The sequence below is a fragment of the Balaenoptera acutorostrata genome, chromosome 7 (assembly GCF_949987535.1).
Source record: "Balaenoptera acutorostrata chromosome 7, mBalAcu1.1, whole genome shotgun sequence".
NCBI lineage: Eukaryota > Metazoa > Chordata > Mammalia > Artiodactyla > Balaenopteridae > Balaenoptera > Balaenoptera acutorostrata.
In genome coordinates, this window is record NC_080070.1 from 5114978 (window position 1) to 5130031 (window position 15054).

A 15054-nucleotide genomic window follows, 5' to 3' on the forward strand; every position below is an offset into this window, starting at 1 on the left:
ACTCCCAGATGCATTTAAAAAAAATTTTTTTATCATTTGAATTTTATTTTTTTTTATACAGCAGGTTCTTATTAGTTATCCATTTTATACATATTAGTGTCTACACGTCAATCCCAATCGCTCAATTCACCCCACACCACCCCCACGCCACTTTCCCCCCTTGGTGTCCATACGTTTGTTCTCTACATCTGTGTCTCTATTTCTGCCCTGCAAACAGGTTCATCTGTACCATTTTTCTAGGGTGTCTGCTGCCTTCTCCCACCCCTGCCCTTCCCCCCAAACTCCCAGAGGCATTTTTTAGAAAACTGTGGTCTTCTACACAGTAGATGTAAATATTTAATCTTTCTATTTGTATGTTTTTCTTAATTTTTTTTTTTTGGCTGCCTTGGGTCTTTGTTGCTGCGCGTGGGCTTTCTCTAGTTGTAGCGAGCGGGGCCTACTCTTCGTTGCAGTGCGCAGGCTTCTCATTGTGGTGGCTTCTCTTGTTGCAGAGCACGGGCTCTAGGCGTGTGGGCTCAGGAGCTGTGGCTCGCGGGCTCTAGAGCGCAGGCTCAGTAGTTGTAGCTCACAGGCCCAGTTGCTCCGTGGCATGTGGGATCCTCCCGGACCAGGGATTGAACCCGTGTCCCCTGCATTGGCAGGTGGACTCCCAACCACTACGCCACCAGGGAAGTCCCTGTATGTTCTTCCATGTTTATTTTTCAGTTGCTTGATTGCCTTTTTTTGTGTTTACCTTGTTCAGTAGTGCCAGGTTTAAAGTACAGACCCCTGGAGGGCAAGATTCATGTCTCTATAAAACATGCTGTAGAACATTTACATATGCCTCATACTCTTTTTTTTTTTTTAATTTATTTTATTTATTTATTTATTTTTGGCTGCGTTGGGTCTTGTTGCTGCACGCGAGCTTTCTCTAGTTGCAGCGAGCGCGGGCTACTCTTCGTTGCAGTGCGCGGGCTTCTCATTGCAGTGGCTTCTCTCATTCTGGAGCACGGGCTCTCGGCGCGTGGGCTTCAGTAGTTGCAGCACGCAGGCTCAGTAGTTGTGGCTCACGGGCTCTAGAGCACAGGCTCAGTAGTTGTGGCACACGAGCTTAGTTGCTCCGCGGCATGTGGGATCTTCCCGGACCAGGGATCGAACCCGTGTCTCCTGCATTGGCAGGCGGATTCTCAACCACTGCGCTACAGGGGAAGCCTGCCTCATACTCTTATACACAAATTATTTTTGAAGATGACTGTCTTATTTCCTTCTCAGATTCTTCCTTTAATTTTTCTATCACACAGGTACATGGTATGCATTACTGAAATAACTTATGTAAAGCAATATGAATTTATAAAACTAAAAATGCACTATGGACTAAATATGAACTAATTTTAAGTGGTTGAAATTCTTTTAAAAACAATATTTTGGGGGCTTCCCTGGTGGCGCAGTGGTTGGGAGTCTGCCTGCCAATGCAGGGGACACGGGTTCGGGCCCTGGTCTGGGAAGATCCCACATGCCGCGGAGCAGCTGGGCCCGTGAGCCACAACTACTGAGCCTGCACGTCTGGAGCCTGTGCTCCGCAACGGGAGAGGCCGCGATGATGAGAGGCCCGCGCACCGCGATGAAGAGCGGCTCCCACTTGCCGCAACTAGAGAAAGCCCTCGCACAGAAACGAAGACCCAACACAGCCATAAATAAATAAATAAATAAAAACAAACCCAAAGTTTAAGAAATATATATATATTTTTAAAAAAACCAATATTTTGACTGAAAAATAAAGGACAAAAAATGATAGCCTATGACTGCAACTTGTTAAAGTGCAACTTTAACAGTAAAAATATGAACACAAATCTTATAAGATCTAGCATTTACGTTCTGAGCGGTCTTTTTACACAACTGTAAAAATTTGGTTCCTAAAAAACCCTGAGGAATTTAAGACTTTATGGGAAAACAAAGAGAGGGATACCATTTAGTAGTGAATCTATGGAAAAGCCTTATAAATACTTCCACGTTCACTAAAACAAAGTGATAAAGACTGCTCTCTCAAGAAAGACATCAATGACATTTTATAGGCCTTCAATTAGTAAGAATGTCTACTGTACCATGAATTTTTATTCACTGTCATTTGTATGCTAGACACTTTGAGAATCTCCTTTGCTCACAGTTTCACGAGATGTTGCTTTTTCTTTTTTGCGGATAACCCTTACTCCCACTCACATTTTAAACATTTAATATATGTTTATGATTATACTACATGTGCTCTGAAAGATTGATGTATTATAGAAAAATGCATTATAGAAAGTGAAAGTCCCTTGTAATCCAACCCTTTAGAGATGATTGCTGCTAACACTTTGGTGCATGTCTACCATATTTTTAAAGTGCCTGTTTAACGTGTACTTATTAGAAAGTAGGCATTCTTTTTTTTTTTTTTTGCACTTGGTCCTTCCAGATGCTCGTTGTCTTTCTGGTTTTATAATTTTGAGGAACCTACCTCAGCTATCTGCCTCCTGGATTTTTGCCATTGTGGTCTCAGAGCTGTGTAATTTTAATGTCAGAGATGGAAAAACCTTTGAAAGACCTTTATTTAAGTCGAATAAGTATTCCTTGAATACTTCCTCTGCATCCTGGGTTATATTTTGTTTGCTCTGCCCACAATAACTTCATGCTGGTGAGCCTCCTAACCATCCTTTAAAACAGCTCCCAACGACTTGTCTGCTCACAGTAGCCAAAGGAATGGAGATTTAAGGCTGGGTTTACCTTCATCATCTTTTATCTTTCCAGAAGTAACACTGCACAGACTTCTATTTCTACCCTTCCATTTACTCTACCCACTTTTCTGTTCCCAGTCCCTAGCTGTTTCCTTTAAGAACTTGTCTCCAGCAGGAGTGACTTGCAATTTGCACATTCTGGTCCTTAAATTCTCCCAAGTGCTGACAAGTATACTTAAGTGAACTGTCCTGATGTGGAATTTTGTGCATATGAAACACACAGTTGTAAATGACTCTTCTAATTTCAGTACTGAACACAGATAAACATTTGGATCGATAATCCAGTTTTTGAAAGTATACTTTATTTAGTGTAATGTACAGAAAATGAAAAAGAAAGGGTGAGTAATAAACTTTAAATATATCACTTCATAAATTACTCATGCATATGTTGTATTTCTATGTATAATAATAGTCAGACACTTTTAATTTATAGTTTTCATTTACCAAGCTAGGTTCTCCCCAATCTCAAATTTTAAATTTAGTAAGCTTGAAAAAGCCAGCAGGAACTAAACCTTGAAGGGATTCAAACGACTGTCTTATTGTGGTCCTCACTTCAGCCCTTTCAAGAAACTATGCTTTAGTCAGAAGAGGCTCTGGAAACTGTGCATGTTTGCCCAAATACACACAAATACACGATTCAGAGTTTATATTCTGGCTATTGGGAAGGGAAGGCAAACAACACAGCAGGAAAAACCGCGTTTTATTCTTACCTTACACTAGAACTGTTGTGAAGATGGAAAGAAATCATAATCAGAAAGTGCCCGGGGTGTCCGGCCTAGAGTCTAAGCCTGTAAGATGATAGTTTACCCCAATCCTTTTACAAATGGTTGATGCGTCGTAATAGTTTTTCCCAATTCAAATCTATGTTTTTCACTCCCCTAGTGAATGGGAAGGAAATCAGAGAAGAGTACATTTGTCCAAGTGTTGGTCCGTGTTAGAATAAGAAACCCAGAACTCCCCACCTGTAACTCTCCTTCCTTCCTTCCTAAGCGCACATGTCAGATTTCGGACCCTAGCAGCCCCAGTTTTCCTTCACCGTTTTTAGGTAGTGTAAGAGGTGGCTTACAAGTCTTTCCATTTTTGTCTCTTCGTCACAACACACCCAACGTTAAAACCAAGTTGTCGGGGTTTTACTGGTTCATTATGTCTCTCAGCACTTTATCCCTCAAAATGCCATCGTTCTTTTTGTCTGACAGCTTTATAAACCCTTTCCGGATCATTTTTAAAACGACGCTGTAATAACGAAAGTATCCCTGGAATTGGAGTAGAACGAAGTTGCACTCCATTTCTTTTCCTCCACCGACGCGCATTACAACGAACGAACGCTGAACGTGCGCCCGCCGAAGCCCCTCCGGCCGGTCCCCGCGCCCCGCCGGGGGTGGGGGTGGGAGTGGAGGCGCGGGGCGCGGGGGAAACCCGGGCCCGCCGCGCGCCGGGGCGGGACGAGCTCTGCACCCGCCCGCCAGTCCGCCGAGGCCGAGCGCCTGCGGAGCGCGGACGCGGCCCGCCTCGTCCTCGCTCTCCCTCCGCGCACTCCCCGGACCCTGATCCCGGACTCGCTCATCCGCAGCTTGGCGCTCTCCCGAGCCGGAGCCGGAGCCCGAGCCGGAGCCGGAGTTGGAGTCGCGGCGCGGCCCGGCCGCCGCGTCAGAAAAGGAGGGAGCGGGGGCGGGGGAGGGGCGGTGAGGTCAGCGGCGGCGGCGCGTCCGCGGGCGGCGCATGCGCGGAGCGAGCCCCGTGAGTGGCAGCGGCGGCGAGCGGGGGGCGGCGGGGCCGGCGGAGTGGGGGAGGGGGCGGGGGCGTCGCGGCGGCCGTGTGTGGGCGAGACGGCGGCGAGTTTGAGAGGTCTGTGGTGCGGGGGCGCTCTGGGAGACCCGGCGCGGCCCTGGCGCGACGGCCACGGTCGAGTGTGTGTGTCTGTGTGTGGTACACGCACACCCGCAAAACTTCCTCCTCCCCTGCCCGGAGGGCTGGCGCGGGCGCTGAGGGGCCGGCGCTCGCACAGCCCGGAACCCACCACAACAACTGGAGCAGCTGTCAAAACTTCGCCGCCGCCGCCGCCCGGCCTGACGCGGCCCGCGCGGGGGAGGGGCAACCGGCGGGGGGCGCGACCCCCGCCCGCCCGCCCGCCGCCGTCCCGCCGCTCCCCGCGCCGCGGCCCCTTTCTCCTCCTCGCCGCGGGCGGCCTGGGGGAGGGGCGCGGGCGTAGACCCCCGGGGCCGGCGCCCTTCGTGCCCCCTCAGTAGCCCCGCCCCGCCCCGCCCGGCGCCGCCCGCCCCGCCCCCGCGCCCGCACCCACACCCGCACCGCCCGAAGCCCGCCCGCCCCGCCCGCACCTCCCCGCCCCGGTCCGGCCCCTCCCTCCCGGCCGCCCGCCCCGCCCGCCGCCCCCCGCCCGGCCCCTGCGCGCCGAGGTGCGCGCGCTCGCGCGTATGTGTGTGAGTGCGTGTCCTGCTCGCTCCATGTTGCCGCCTCTCCCGGTACCTGCTGCTGCTCCCGGGGCTGCGGGAAATGCGAGAGGCTGAGCCGGGGAGGAGGAACCCGAGCAGCAGCGGCGGCGGCGGCCGCGGCGGCGGCGGCGGCGGCGGGAGGAGCCCCCCAGGAGGAGGACCGGGATCCATGTGTCTTTCCTGGTGACTAGGATGTCGTCGGAGGAGGACAAGAGCGCGGAGCAGCCGCAGCCGCCGCCACCCCCCCCCGAGGAGCCCGGAGCCCCGGCCCCGAGCCCCGCAGCCGCAGACAAAAGACCTCGGGGCCGGCCTCGCAAAGATGGCGCTTCCCCTTTCCAGAGAGCCAGAAAGAAGTAAGTTGAGTGTGAGGGAGCCAGGCCGGGAGCCAGCCGCGGCGCCGGCCCGGAGCTGTCACCGGCGCGCCCGGCCCCGCCGCCCCCGCGCGCCCCCGGCCGCCCCCGCGGGGTGGGGGTGGGGCCCGCGCGGGCCGCGCGGCTCCGGCCCGGGGCGCCCGCCCCGCGCCCCGCGCCGGCGCCCGGCCTCCCGCGGCCGCCCGCACTTCCCTCCGCCGGCCCGGGTCCGACGGCTCGCGCCGCCGCCACACTTTACTTTTTAGTTTGGCCCCGGCGCCGTGTGTTCCGGGGCTTCTCTTGAGAAATTTCTCGTCGATGCCCCTGGGCCTCGCCGGGTCGTTTAGCAAACGAGCCCGGAGCACAGCTGGGTAGTCGCCGGACGGGCTCCCGCTCGGCTCCCAGGCGCTCGGCTCCGGGACGCTCGCCGAGCTGTCAAAACGCCGCGGCCAGGTGGTCCCCCGGCCCGGTTGGGCGGGGGAGCAGGAAACGGACGCAGCCGGAGCTGCTTTCCTTTGTCAGCCGGTCGCTCCTTTAACTTTTCTCGCTCCCAAACGTCTGCTTTCGTGCTTTAATGATATATTAGGAAGTACTCCGACCGCTTCCCCTCCCCTCCCCCAGCCGGGCCCCGCACTGCCCAGCGCCGAGAGCAATAGTTTGTGCGGTCGCTCCGCGTAGGGGACGGCGTGCAGCAAGTTTTGGAAACGTCGCTGCCACCGCAGGCCGATCGCGAGGAGCACGTTCGTTCGGGTCCAGACGGATGTAAATGTGGCCGAACTTCTATCGGAGTAGCCACTCCCGGCTGTTACTGGGGCAGGAGTCGCTCTCGTGTGCTTTTGAGCAGGCACTAGGGCTGTGCGCCTCCGGCCATTCGCTGGTTTAGAAATGTCTTTCTACAAAATGGTTATAGGACAACTTTGCCTGTGGATCCAGAAGCCCGCTTCAGTGCCGGTGAGTCGCTGAGCGCTCGTGGCTCTTGAGGCTGCTGCTGTGGAAGGTCTGTGGCCGTCTTTCGGAGTTGTAGGAAGGCGTGTATTGCTTACTCATTTCATTATATGGTCGTCTCAGGGAACTGGGGGTAGTGGAAGGGTGCACCGGGACGCCGAGGAAAGCAGCATACTTACGGATAGTCTGGTTTTTTCTTGTTGTTGTTTTTTCTTCTTTTGATGGGGTGCATTCGTTTAGTAATAGCATTGTTACGTTTGGTGATACATAGTAAAAATAGCGTCAACGCAAGGCAGAGAACAGGGTTGTGGGAAACCCGTGAAGCTCTGCACTGGACGTGCTCTTTTTCGCTTTGCTATTCTTTTACTATGAACGTGATTCAGGGCCTTCGACTTGCCCTCCATATTTTATTGCCAGCTCTTACCTAGCTATGACAAATCGTGAGGGAAACAAGTACAGGATGTATACATTATTACATTAGTTTCTTTGTGATACAAAGTTGGGGTTTATTATACCACTTGCGTTGTAATGTCTGGTATAAAATGCCATTGTTACTCCTTTATTAACTGAAATTTCGAGAAGGAAGATGCAGTTTTAAGTAATTTTAAACTTCTTTGCCACTTTTTTGGTATCCTTTAAAGGAACGCATACGAAGCCATAGTAGGGTTTTAACTTGATTGCTTCCCATTTTCACTATTTCTTGGTTTCTTTCTGAACATTAATTTGGGATTATAACGTGTTAGATTTGCTTTTAAATTCTTACTTTAGAAAGAGTAGACCTATCTATGTTGTGCTCCTCACCCCTACACATCCAAGTGTGTGTTTGTGTGAGTGTGCACACTTCCCCTGAGATTGCAGTGAGCTCATTTGTATTAGTGCAACTCCTGGGTGCACCAGAAGAAAGGTTGGTTTAGGGTATTGTCACTTTATTATTTTAATTTTTATCTCTTATGAGTGGGAAAACGGTAGCCCTTTGAGAAGTTAAAACCTTTCTGTAGAATGACACTAATATAACAGTAAAAAAAACCCTCAACACTTTGGAAAATGTTTGGAACAGTTCTAAGTCATAAGAGTTTTTTAGATTTGAAAACTGGTACAGCATTCCTTATAGGTAATTAAGTCTAGTGGTAACTTTGATCGTTCCAAACTTGTTAGTGAATTCTTTAATACTAGGTGTGTCTTTTGAAGGAAATGGAATCTCCAGTCGTTTTAGAAACATGTAAATGGAAACTAATATCTGAAATGGAAAGCAAAGAGAGGGGTTTTCAATTGTGTATCTCTGCACTGTATTAAGATACATGCAGAAAAGACCCTATAGTTAGCTGGGTAGTGCAGACCCTGAAAGTGAAACTGATGTGTAATAAATGTAAATTAGGTTTGTAAGTGTTAAAATTATGTGGAATTGCAGATACCTCAGAAATGAAAATTAATATCTTTGTGGAATGCAGTGGAGATAAAGGTGTTTAAATTGTCTTATTTAGATGGTCAGTAAGTGGGTTGCTTTACCCTAGAGCAGATGCCTTATGACACTATTTTTTAAAAGTAGATGGTGTATTTGTTTTCGGATTAAAAAAAAAAAGATAACTATAGACTAGTAACTACACATTCTTTGAGTTTAAATGTTTGAATTTTTAGTAATTAGGTAAAAATTAAGCATTTTCTTGTTTTATAGTGTTCGATAATTTTTGTGTTTTATCACATGTGAAAAGCATATGTGGTTATTGGTTTTACATTAACTATTATTACTTTAAAATTATATTTACAACCTAAAATCAAGAATTTTGCACTGAAGGTCTTAATCTTAGAGGCAGAGTTTGAAGTGTAGGTATGTAAATAGGGAAATATCAAGTGGAACAGTGAAATTGGCACATGTCTAAAAGTTCTCTTGCACAGTAAGGACTGCCTATTACGTAGTCTTTATCAGAGGTGCAAGTCTTCCCATTGGTGCAGAAGCTCCCGCTGCAGGGCAGGCACGCACGTACCAGAGGCTGGAGTTATTTTTCTATTCAGGTGAAGGAAACCCTTCCTGAAACTTTGATTTTATCTTTTCTTCCTTAGAATATACACCCACATTACTAAGTTGGGAAGCCAAGCGGAGATTCTGCCATATTTCTTACCACGTGAACAAAGTTTATGTCCAGGCTGGGTGGTGTGGGGATGGCAGGGAAGCGGCAGGTGGTGGGGATAGGGTCTCTGGGGCGCTACCCTTGACTCTCTCTGAATCAACTCTTGATACCCTGAACCACTTTCTTTTCAGAGGTCAATTACTGTTATTAGAAAGTCACCTTGAGGGATTTTTCTGAGTTGGCGCAGTGGTTAAGAATCTGCCTGCCAATGCAAGGGACACGGGTTCGAGCCCTGGTCCGGGAAGATCCCACATGCCGCAGAGCAACTAAGCCCGTGTGCCACAACTACTGAGCCTGCGTGCCACAACTACTGAGCCTGCACGCCTAGAGCCCGTGTTCCGCAACAAGAGAAGCCACCGCAATGAGAAGCCCGCTCGCCGCAACTAGAGAAAGCCCGTGCGCAGCAACGAAGATTCAGTGCAGCCTAAATAAATAAATAAGCTTATTAAAAAAAAAAAGAAAAGAAAGTCACCTAGAGCATTACTGTAGAAAAAATTAGGTACAACCAGTGATGTCATACAAGGGACCAGCAAAAAAAATGGCTCTGCTGCAGGGGACTATTGCTGTTCTATACTTGTAAGCATCCCCCCCCCGCAAACCTCTCATTTCCATAGCTGTCAACTTGAAATTAGTGAAACAAACAAAAAAACTGTATTGCATTATAATACACGCAGTTTCATAAAACAAGTTTATAGTTGAGACATCACTATTATTTGTGCTTTTTGAGATGATGCAAATTTGTAATTTTTATTATATTCTTCTTATTTTTCAAGAAATTAGATACAGGGAAATTTTCAGTAGTTACTGGTCTCTAGCATTTAATGGGCACTGAAAAGTTTTAATTTACCTGAAAAGCTGGTCCTGGAATGGCAGCTTCTCTTATCTGTCAGGTGGCCTCATTGTAGTTTGCTTTTGTCCTGTTGTTGGTCTTTTCCATGGACTCTCTAGTCTTTGAGAATATGATATTTTTAGTGTAAAATACAAATTATATTTGGTATAATATGGTTATTAATATGTAAACTATCTGATAAACATGGATTTCCATGTAAATTTTTTTTTTTTAAAGATCGTTTTGTGATCTCAGATTAACATCTTTATTCTTTTTTTTTTTTTAATTTTATTTATTTATTTATTTTTGGCTGTGTTGGGTCCTCGTTTCTGTGCGAAGGCTTTCCCCAGCCGCGGCGAGCGGGGGCCACTTCTCATCGCGGTGCGCGGGGCCTCTCACCGTCGAGGCCTCTCTCGTTGCGGAGCACAGGCTCCAGACGCGCAGGCTCAGTAGTTGTGGCTCACGGGCCTAGTTGCTCCGCGGCATGTGGGATCCTCCCAGACCAGGGCCCGAACCCGTGTCCCCCGCATTGGCAGGCAGACTCTCAACCACTGCACCACCAGGGAAGCCCTCCATGTAAATTTAACTATATCACAACAGTTTATTTTCTCATTTTGAAAATAGGGGTTTAGTACATTTTCCTATTACCAGTTAATTCTTTTTTTAATAAATTAATTAACACACACACTTATTGGAACGTTTATTCAGTATCAGCTAAAAATTATGTTCAGGGACTTCCCTAGCGGTCCAGTGGTTAAGACTCCATGCTTCCAATTCAGGGGGCGTGGGTTCGATCCCTGGTCAGAGAACTTAGATCTCATATGCTGTGGGGCACGGCCATAAAAAAACAAAAACAAAGAATAAAATAAAAAGTATGTTCAGTCCAGATGTCTCATAGATTAAAAACTATATCAAGGGCTTCCCTGGTGGCGCAGTGGTTGAGAATCCGCCTGCCGATGCAGGGGACGCGGGTTCGGGCCCTGGTCTGGGAGGATCCCGCATGCCGCGGAGCAACTGGGCCCGTGAGCCACGGCTGCTGAGCCTGCGCCTCTGGAGCCTGTGCTCCGCAATGAGAGGCCGCGACAGTGAGAGGCCCGCGCACCGCGATGAGGAGTGGCCCCCGCTCGCCGCAGCTGGAGAGGGCCCTCGCACAGAAACGAAGACCCAACACAGCCATAAATAAATAAATAAATAAAAAAGAAAAGTAGGTAAAAAAAAAAAAAAAAAACTATATCAAATCCTATCAAGGGTTTCACACACCTCCCCACCAGGTGAGAGCAGAGAGAGAGTATTTAAAGCTCTCCATAACTAAAAACTGACTGTTTACACTTTGGAAGATCAGTGAAGTTTCATGGAAGCCCCTCAGTCATAACCATAAGTGCCTTAAGTGCCATAAGAATACAAGGTTACAATACAATCACTACCTGCCCAGAGGAAATATGACTGTGGCCTGGGGAATAACATGCAGTTTTGCAGAAAGGTGGGGGAGAAGGGGAGAGTTAGAGCAGTGTGTCTTGTCACCCCGCAGTGACTACAAATCTGTCATGGTAGAATTAACTGATAAGGGACTTCCCTGGTGGCGCAGTGGTTAAGAATACACCTGCCAGTGCAGGGGACACGGGTTCGATCGTGTCCTTTTTTTTTTTTTTAATTGTTTTGGCGCATCTTTTAATTTCAACAAGATGATTAATCCCTTCCTCCTTTAACACTTTATCATGTTTGTGCTACAGTGGCTATTTTCAGAACTGCTTGGCGGTATAAGTTCAAAAGTTATGGAGTGAAATAGGGAAAATCCCCTGCCCTCCCCTCCCCTCCCCATAAATGTATGCCTGTGGTTAGTGTGAAAATCTAGTACAAAGATGAATCTTGAATTTGTAGTTGGAAGTGTCAGTCTGTTTGCAGAATTGAAGGACTTAAGAACACAAGAGAAGCAGGAATGACACAGCTCTTTTTGCACTTTCTCTAGAAAAAGCCTCCTGTAAAAGACAGGAAGATTGTTTGACTTTGCTCCTGCTATTAATTTTGTGATGACAGTAAGTATGTATGATGCACAAACGCTGCAACTGTTTAAGTCTGAGAAATACTTTCCAGTAACTTTTTAGATCTTTCATTTGGCACTGTTATTCAGAGAGCATAAAAGTGTTAAATATATGCTGGGATGGACACTCCGCTCTGGAAGAAGGTTCACTGTGGCCAAGAAGGGTCCCCAGAGATTTGGAGGAAGCAGTACATGAATTATACCTTGAAGGGTCGACAGGATTTAGCCAGATCGAGTGAGAAGAAAGTGAGAAGGTGTTTGGGGTAGCAGAGTGAATACAGTTATTGAGGGAAGTGGAAAAGATGTTTTCTTGGTGGGGGGTGGGGTGACCAGCACAGAGGTTTAAGGCAGGGGTTGGGGCCGCCCTGTGATGGCCATTGAACACCAGGCTGACCGAGAGTCCACGGGTTATAAACTGTTCACAGTGACCAAGTAGGTAATGTAAATGAGTTGCATGCAGCTTGTAAGCTCCTGAATGACAGCTGACATTTTTAAGGCCTTGGGTTGGGGAGAAAATGGTGAGTCAAAACAGCCTGAAGAGTCCCAGGAGTCTTTATACCTTGCTTAGGAGAAACTGATAGATAATTCTGGCTGATGGCTGCCAAGTGAGACTGTGAGACGTTTCCAGATACTCTGGTTTTTCAACAAAGGCTCAAAACTTGGATTTGAATGTGAAAGCTCGTGATTTTTAAGTATTTTCTATTAATTAATAACTAAAACACAATTTGGAACTACACCTTGTGGGCTAGGTTTAATCTGTGGACCACGAGTGGACTACATGTCTTCAGCCTCTGCTTTATGCCTAGGTTACTTTATTTTTTAAATTAAAGTTTTATAAGAAGATATTTGCAGTCTTCCTGAGGACAAGAATGCTATTATATTATTTTGTGTTCTGTGTCCATCTTATACAGTTGAATGTAGGTACTCTGATACTGGATGATTTGATGATGACTGTTTTAGGAAAACCATCCTGGTCATGATATGAAGAGAGGAGTTACATGGAGGCAGAGATACAGGATGTTGCATAGTCCTGGTGTGAGGTGATCACGGCAGAGGGTAGATTGTTGGTAGTGCGAATGGAAGGGAAGAGAGATTTCAGTCAATGCAGAGGAAAAATTTTGAGTTTCTGGCATAGCTGTCTACAAGATAGAAATGTCTGGGAGTATTTGGGGGTTTGGGAGAAGAGTTTAGGAGCTAGATTAGGATAAATGTGATTTACTTGCAATCACTGACAATATGGAGAATGTGTGGAAAGTAGTAAAAGGATTAGGATGCTTACTTACCCTTAGGAGATGGGCGAAAAAGGGTCAAGAAAGCCCGTAAAGATGAGAAACATGCTCATGGCAACAGAGAAAGGTAGAAAACTAGTAGAGAAAGACTGGCAAGAACAAAATACCCATCAGTGGACTACCATGTAGTTTTGTTGTTTTTTTTTTAACAGTTTTTCTTTTTTTTTTAAATGCACTTTTTATTAATTAATTAATTAATTAATTTTTGGCTGTGTTGGGTCTTCGTTTTTGTGCGAGGGCTTTCTCTAGTTGTGGCAAGTGGGGGCCACTCTTCATCGCAGTGTGCGGGCCTCTCACTATCGCGGCCTCTCTTGTTGTGGAGCATAGGCTCCAGACGTGCAGGCTCAGTAGTTGTGGCTCACGGGCCCAGTTGCTCCGCGGCATGTGGGATCTTCCCCAGACCAGGGCTCGAACCCGTGTCCCCTGCATTGGCAGGCGGATTCTCAACCACTGCACCACCAGGGAAGCCCCAGTTTTTCTTTTAAGTTGAGGTATAGTTTTTCTTTTTTTCAGCCTGTCTTTTATAGCTTTATTTTTTAAAATAATTAATTAATTTATTTTTAGTTGTGTTGGGTCTTTGTTGCTGTGCACGGGCTTTCTCTAGTTGTGGCGAGCGGGGGCCACTCTTGGTTGCGGTGCCCGGGCTTCTCATTGTGGTGACTTCTCTTATTGCGGTGAGCGGGCTCTAGGCGCGAGGGCTGCAGTAGTTGTGGCATGCGGGCTCAGTAGTCGTGGCTTGCTGGCTTTAGAGCGCAGGCTCAGTAGTTGCGGTGCACAGGCTTAGTTGCTCCGTGGCATGTGGGATCTTCCCAGACCAGGGCTTGAACCCGTGTCCCCTGCATTGGTAGGTGGATTCTTAACCACTGTGCCACCAGGGAAGTCCTAAATTGAGGTATAGTTAATTTACAAATACTTTCAGGTCTACAGCAAAGTGATTCAGTTATGTGTGTGTGTATATGTATTCTTTTTCAGATTCTTTTTCATTATAGGTTATTATAAGATATTGAGTAGAGTTCCCTGTGCTATACAGTAGGTCCTTGTTGTTTATCTGTTTTATACATGGTAGTGTGTACATGTTAATCCCAAACCCCTAATTTATCATCCACTCCCCCACACCCCTGCTATCCCCTTTGGTAACCATAAATTTGTTTTCTTTGTCTGTGAGTCTATTTTAAATTGAAGTATAGTTAATTTACAAAGTTGTGTTAACTTGTTTTGTAAATAAATTCATTTGTATTATTTTTTTAGATTCTATATGTAAGTGATATATTTGTCTTTCTCTGTCTGGCTTACTTCACTCAGTATGATCATCTCTGGGTCCATCCATGTTGCTGCAAATGGCATTATTTTGTTCTTTTTTTATGGCTGAGTAGTATTCATTGTGTATATATACCACATCTTTTTTATCCACTCATTTGTTGATAGACATTTCGGTTACTTAAGTGTTTTGGCTATTGTAAATAGTGCTGCTGTGAGCATTGGGGTGCATGTATCTTTTCAAATTAGAGTTTTCTCCGGATATATGCCTAGGAGTGGGATTGTAGGATCATATACCACGTAGTTCTTTTTTTTTTTTTTTTTTAAATGAAAGCACTCTTTTTTTTTTTTTAAATTTATTTATTTATGTATTTATTTTTGGTTGTGTTGTGTCTTCGTTTCTGTGCGAGGGCTTTCTCTAGTTTCGGCAAGCGGGGGCCACTCTTCATCACGGTGCGCGGGCCTCTCACTATCGCGGCCTCTCTTGTTGCAGAGCACAGGCTCCAGACGCGCAGGCTCAGTAATCGTGGCTCACGGGCCCAGTTGCTCCGTGGCATGTGGGATCCTCCCGGACCAGGGCTCGAACCCATGTCCCCTGCATTGGCAGGCAGATTCTCAACCACTGCGCCACCAGGGAAGCCCCTACCACGTAGTTCTTATCAGGACAGAGAGGTAGACCTGTGGGTACCGAAGTGGGAGAATATCTGTGATACATTTGTTGACTTGAGGAAAAAATTTCTGAGAGTTACAAAGCAGTGAGTTTAGTACTAACTCTGTTTTGTAAAAAACATACAGATCCAAACTATGTATATATTTTGTCATAGAAAATGATTTGGAAGGATACCTAATAAATGTACGTGTACTTTCATATGTAGATCTATGCAACTTTTAAAAAGCCAATAAATTTCAAGCCATAATCTTGTTTTACAAATGAGAAAACTTAAGTTCTAGGGACATCACTGATTCCGGAGCCACGATTACCTGAATTCAAATCTGGGTTCTACTACTTACTAACTACATTTG

The 15054-nt window shown here is 46.8% G+C and overlaps 1 protein-coding gene across 17 annotated transcripts in view; it reads left to right on the plus strand.

Moving 5' to 3' along the window:
* Window positions 1-4537: 4537 nt before the first annotated feature.
* Window positions 4538-15054, plus strand: part of KMT2C (lysine methyltransferase 2C) — a 288523-nt gene continuing 278006 nt past the window's right edge. For 14 of the 17 annotated variants that reach the window (XM_057550470.1, XM_057550473.1, XM_057550458.1 and 11 more), the window contains exon 1: window positions 5130-5550. In XM_057550470.1, coding sequence (XP_057406453.1) covers window positions 5390-5550 — 161 coding nt within the window. In that variant the 5' untranslated portion in view covers window positions 5130-5389. Of the gene's footprint in view, window positions 4593-5127; window positions 5551-5922; window positions 6499-15054 lie in introns of those variants that run through there. The other 3 variants (XM_057550459.1, XR_009008902.1, XM_057550469.1) reach the window with 3 other exon arrangements.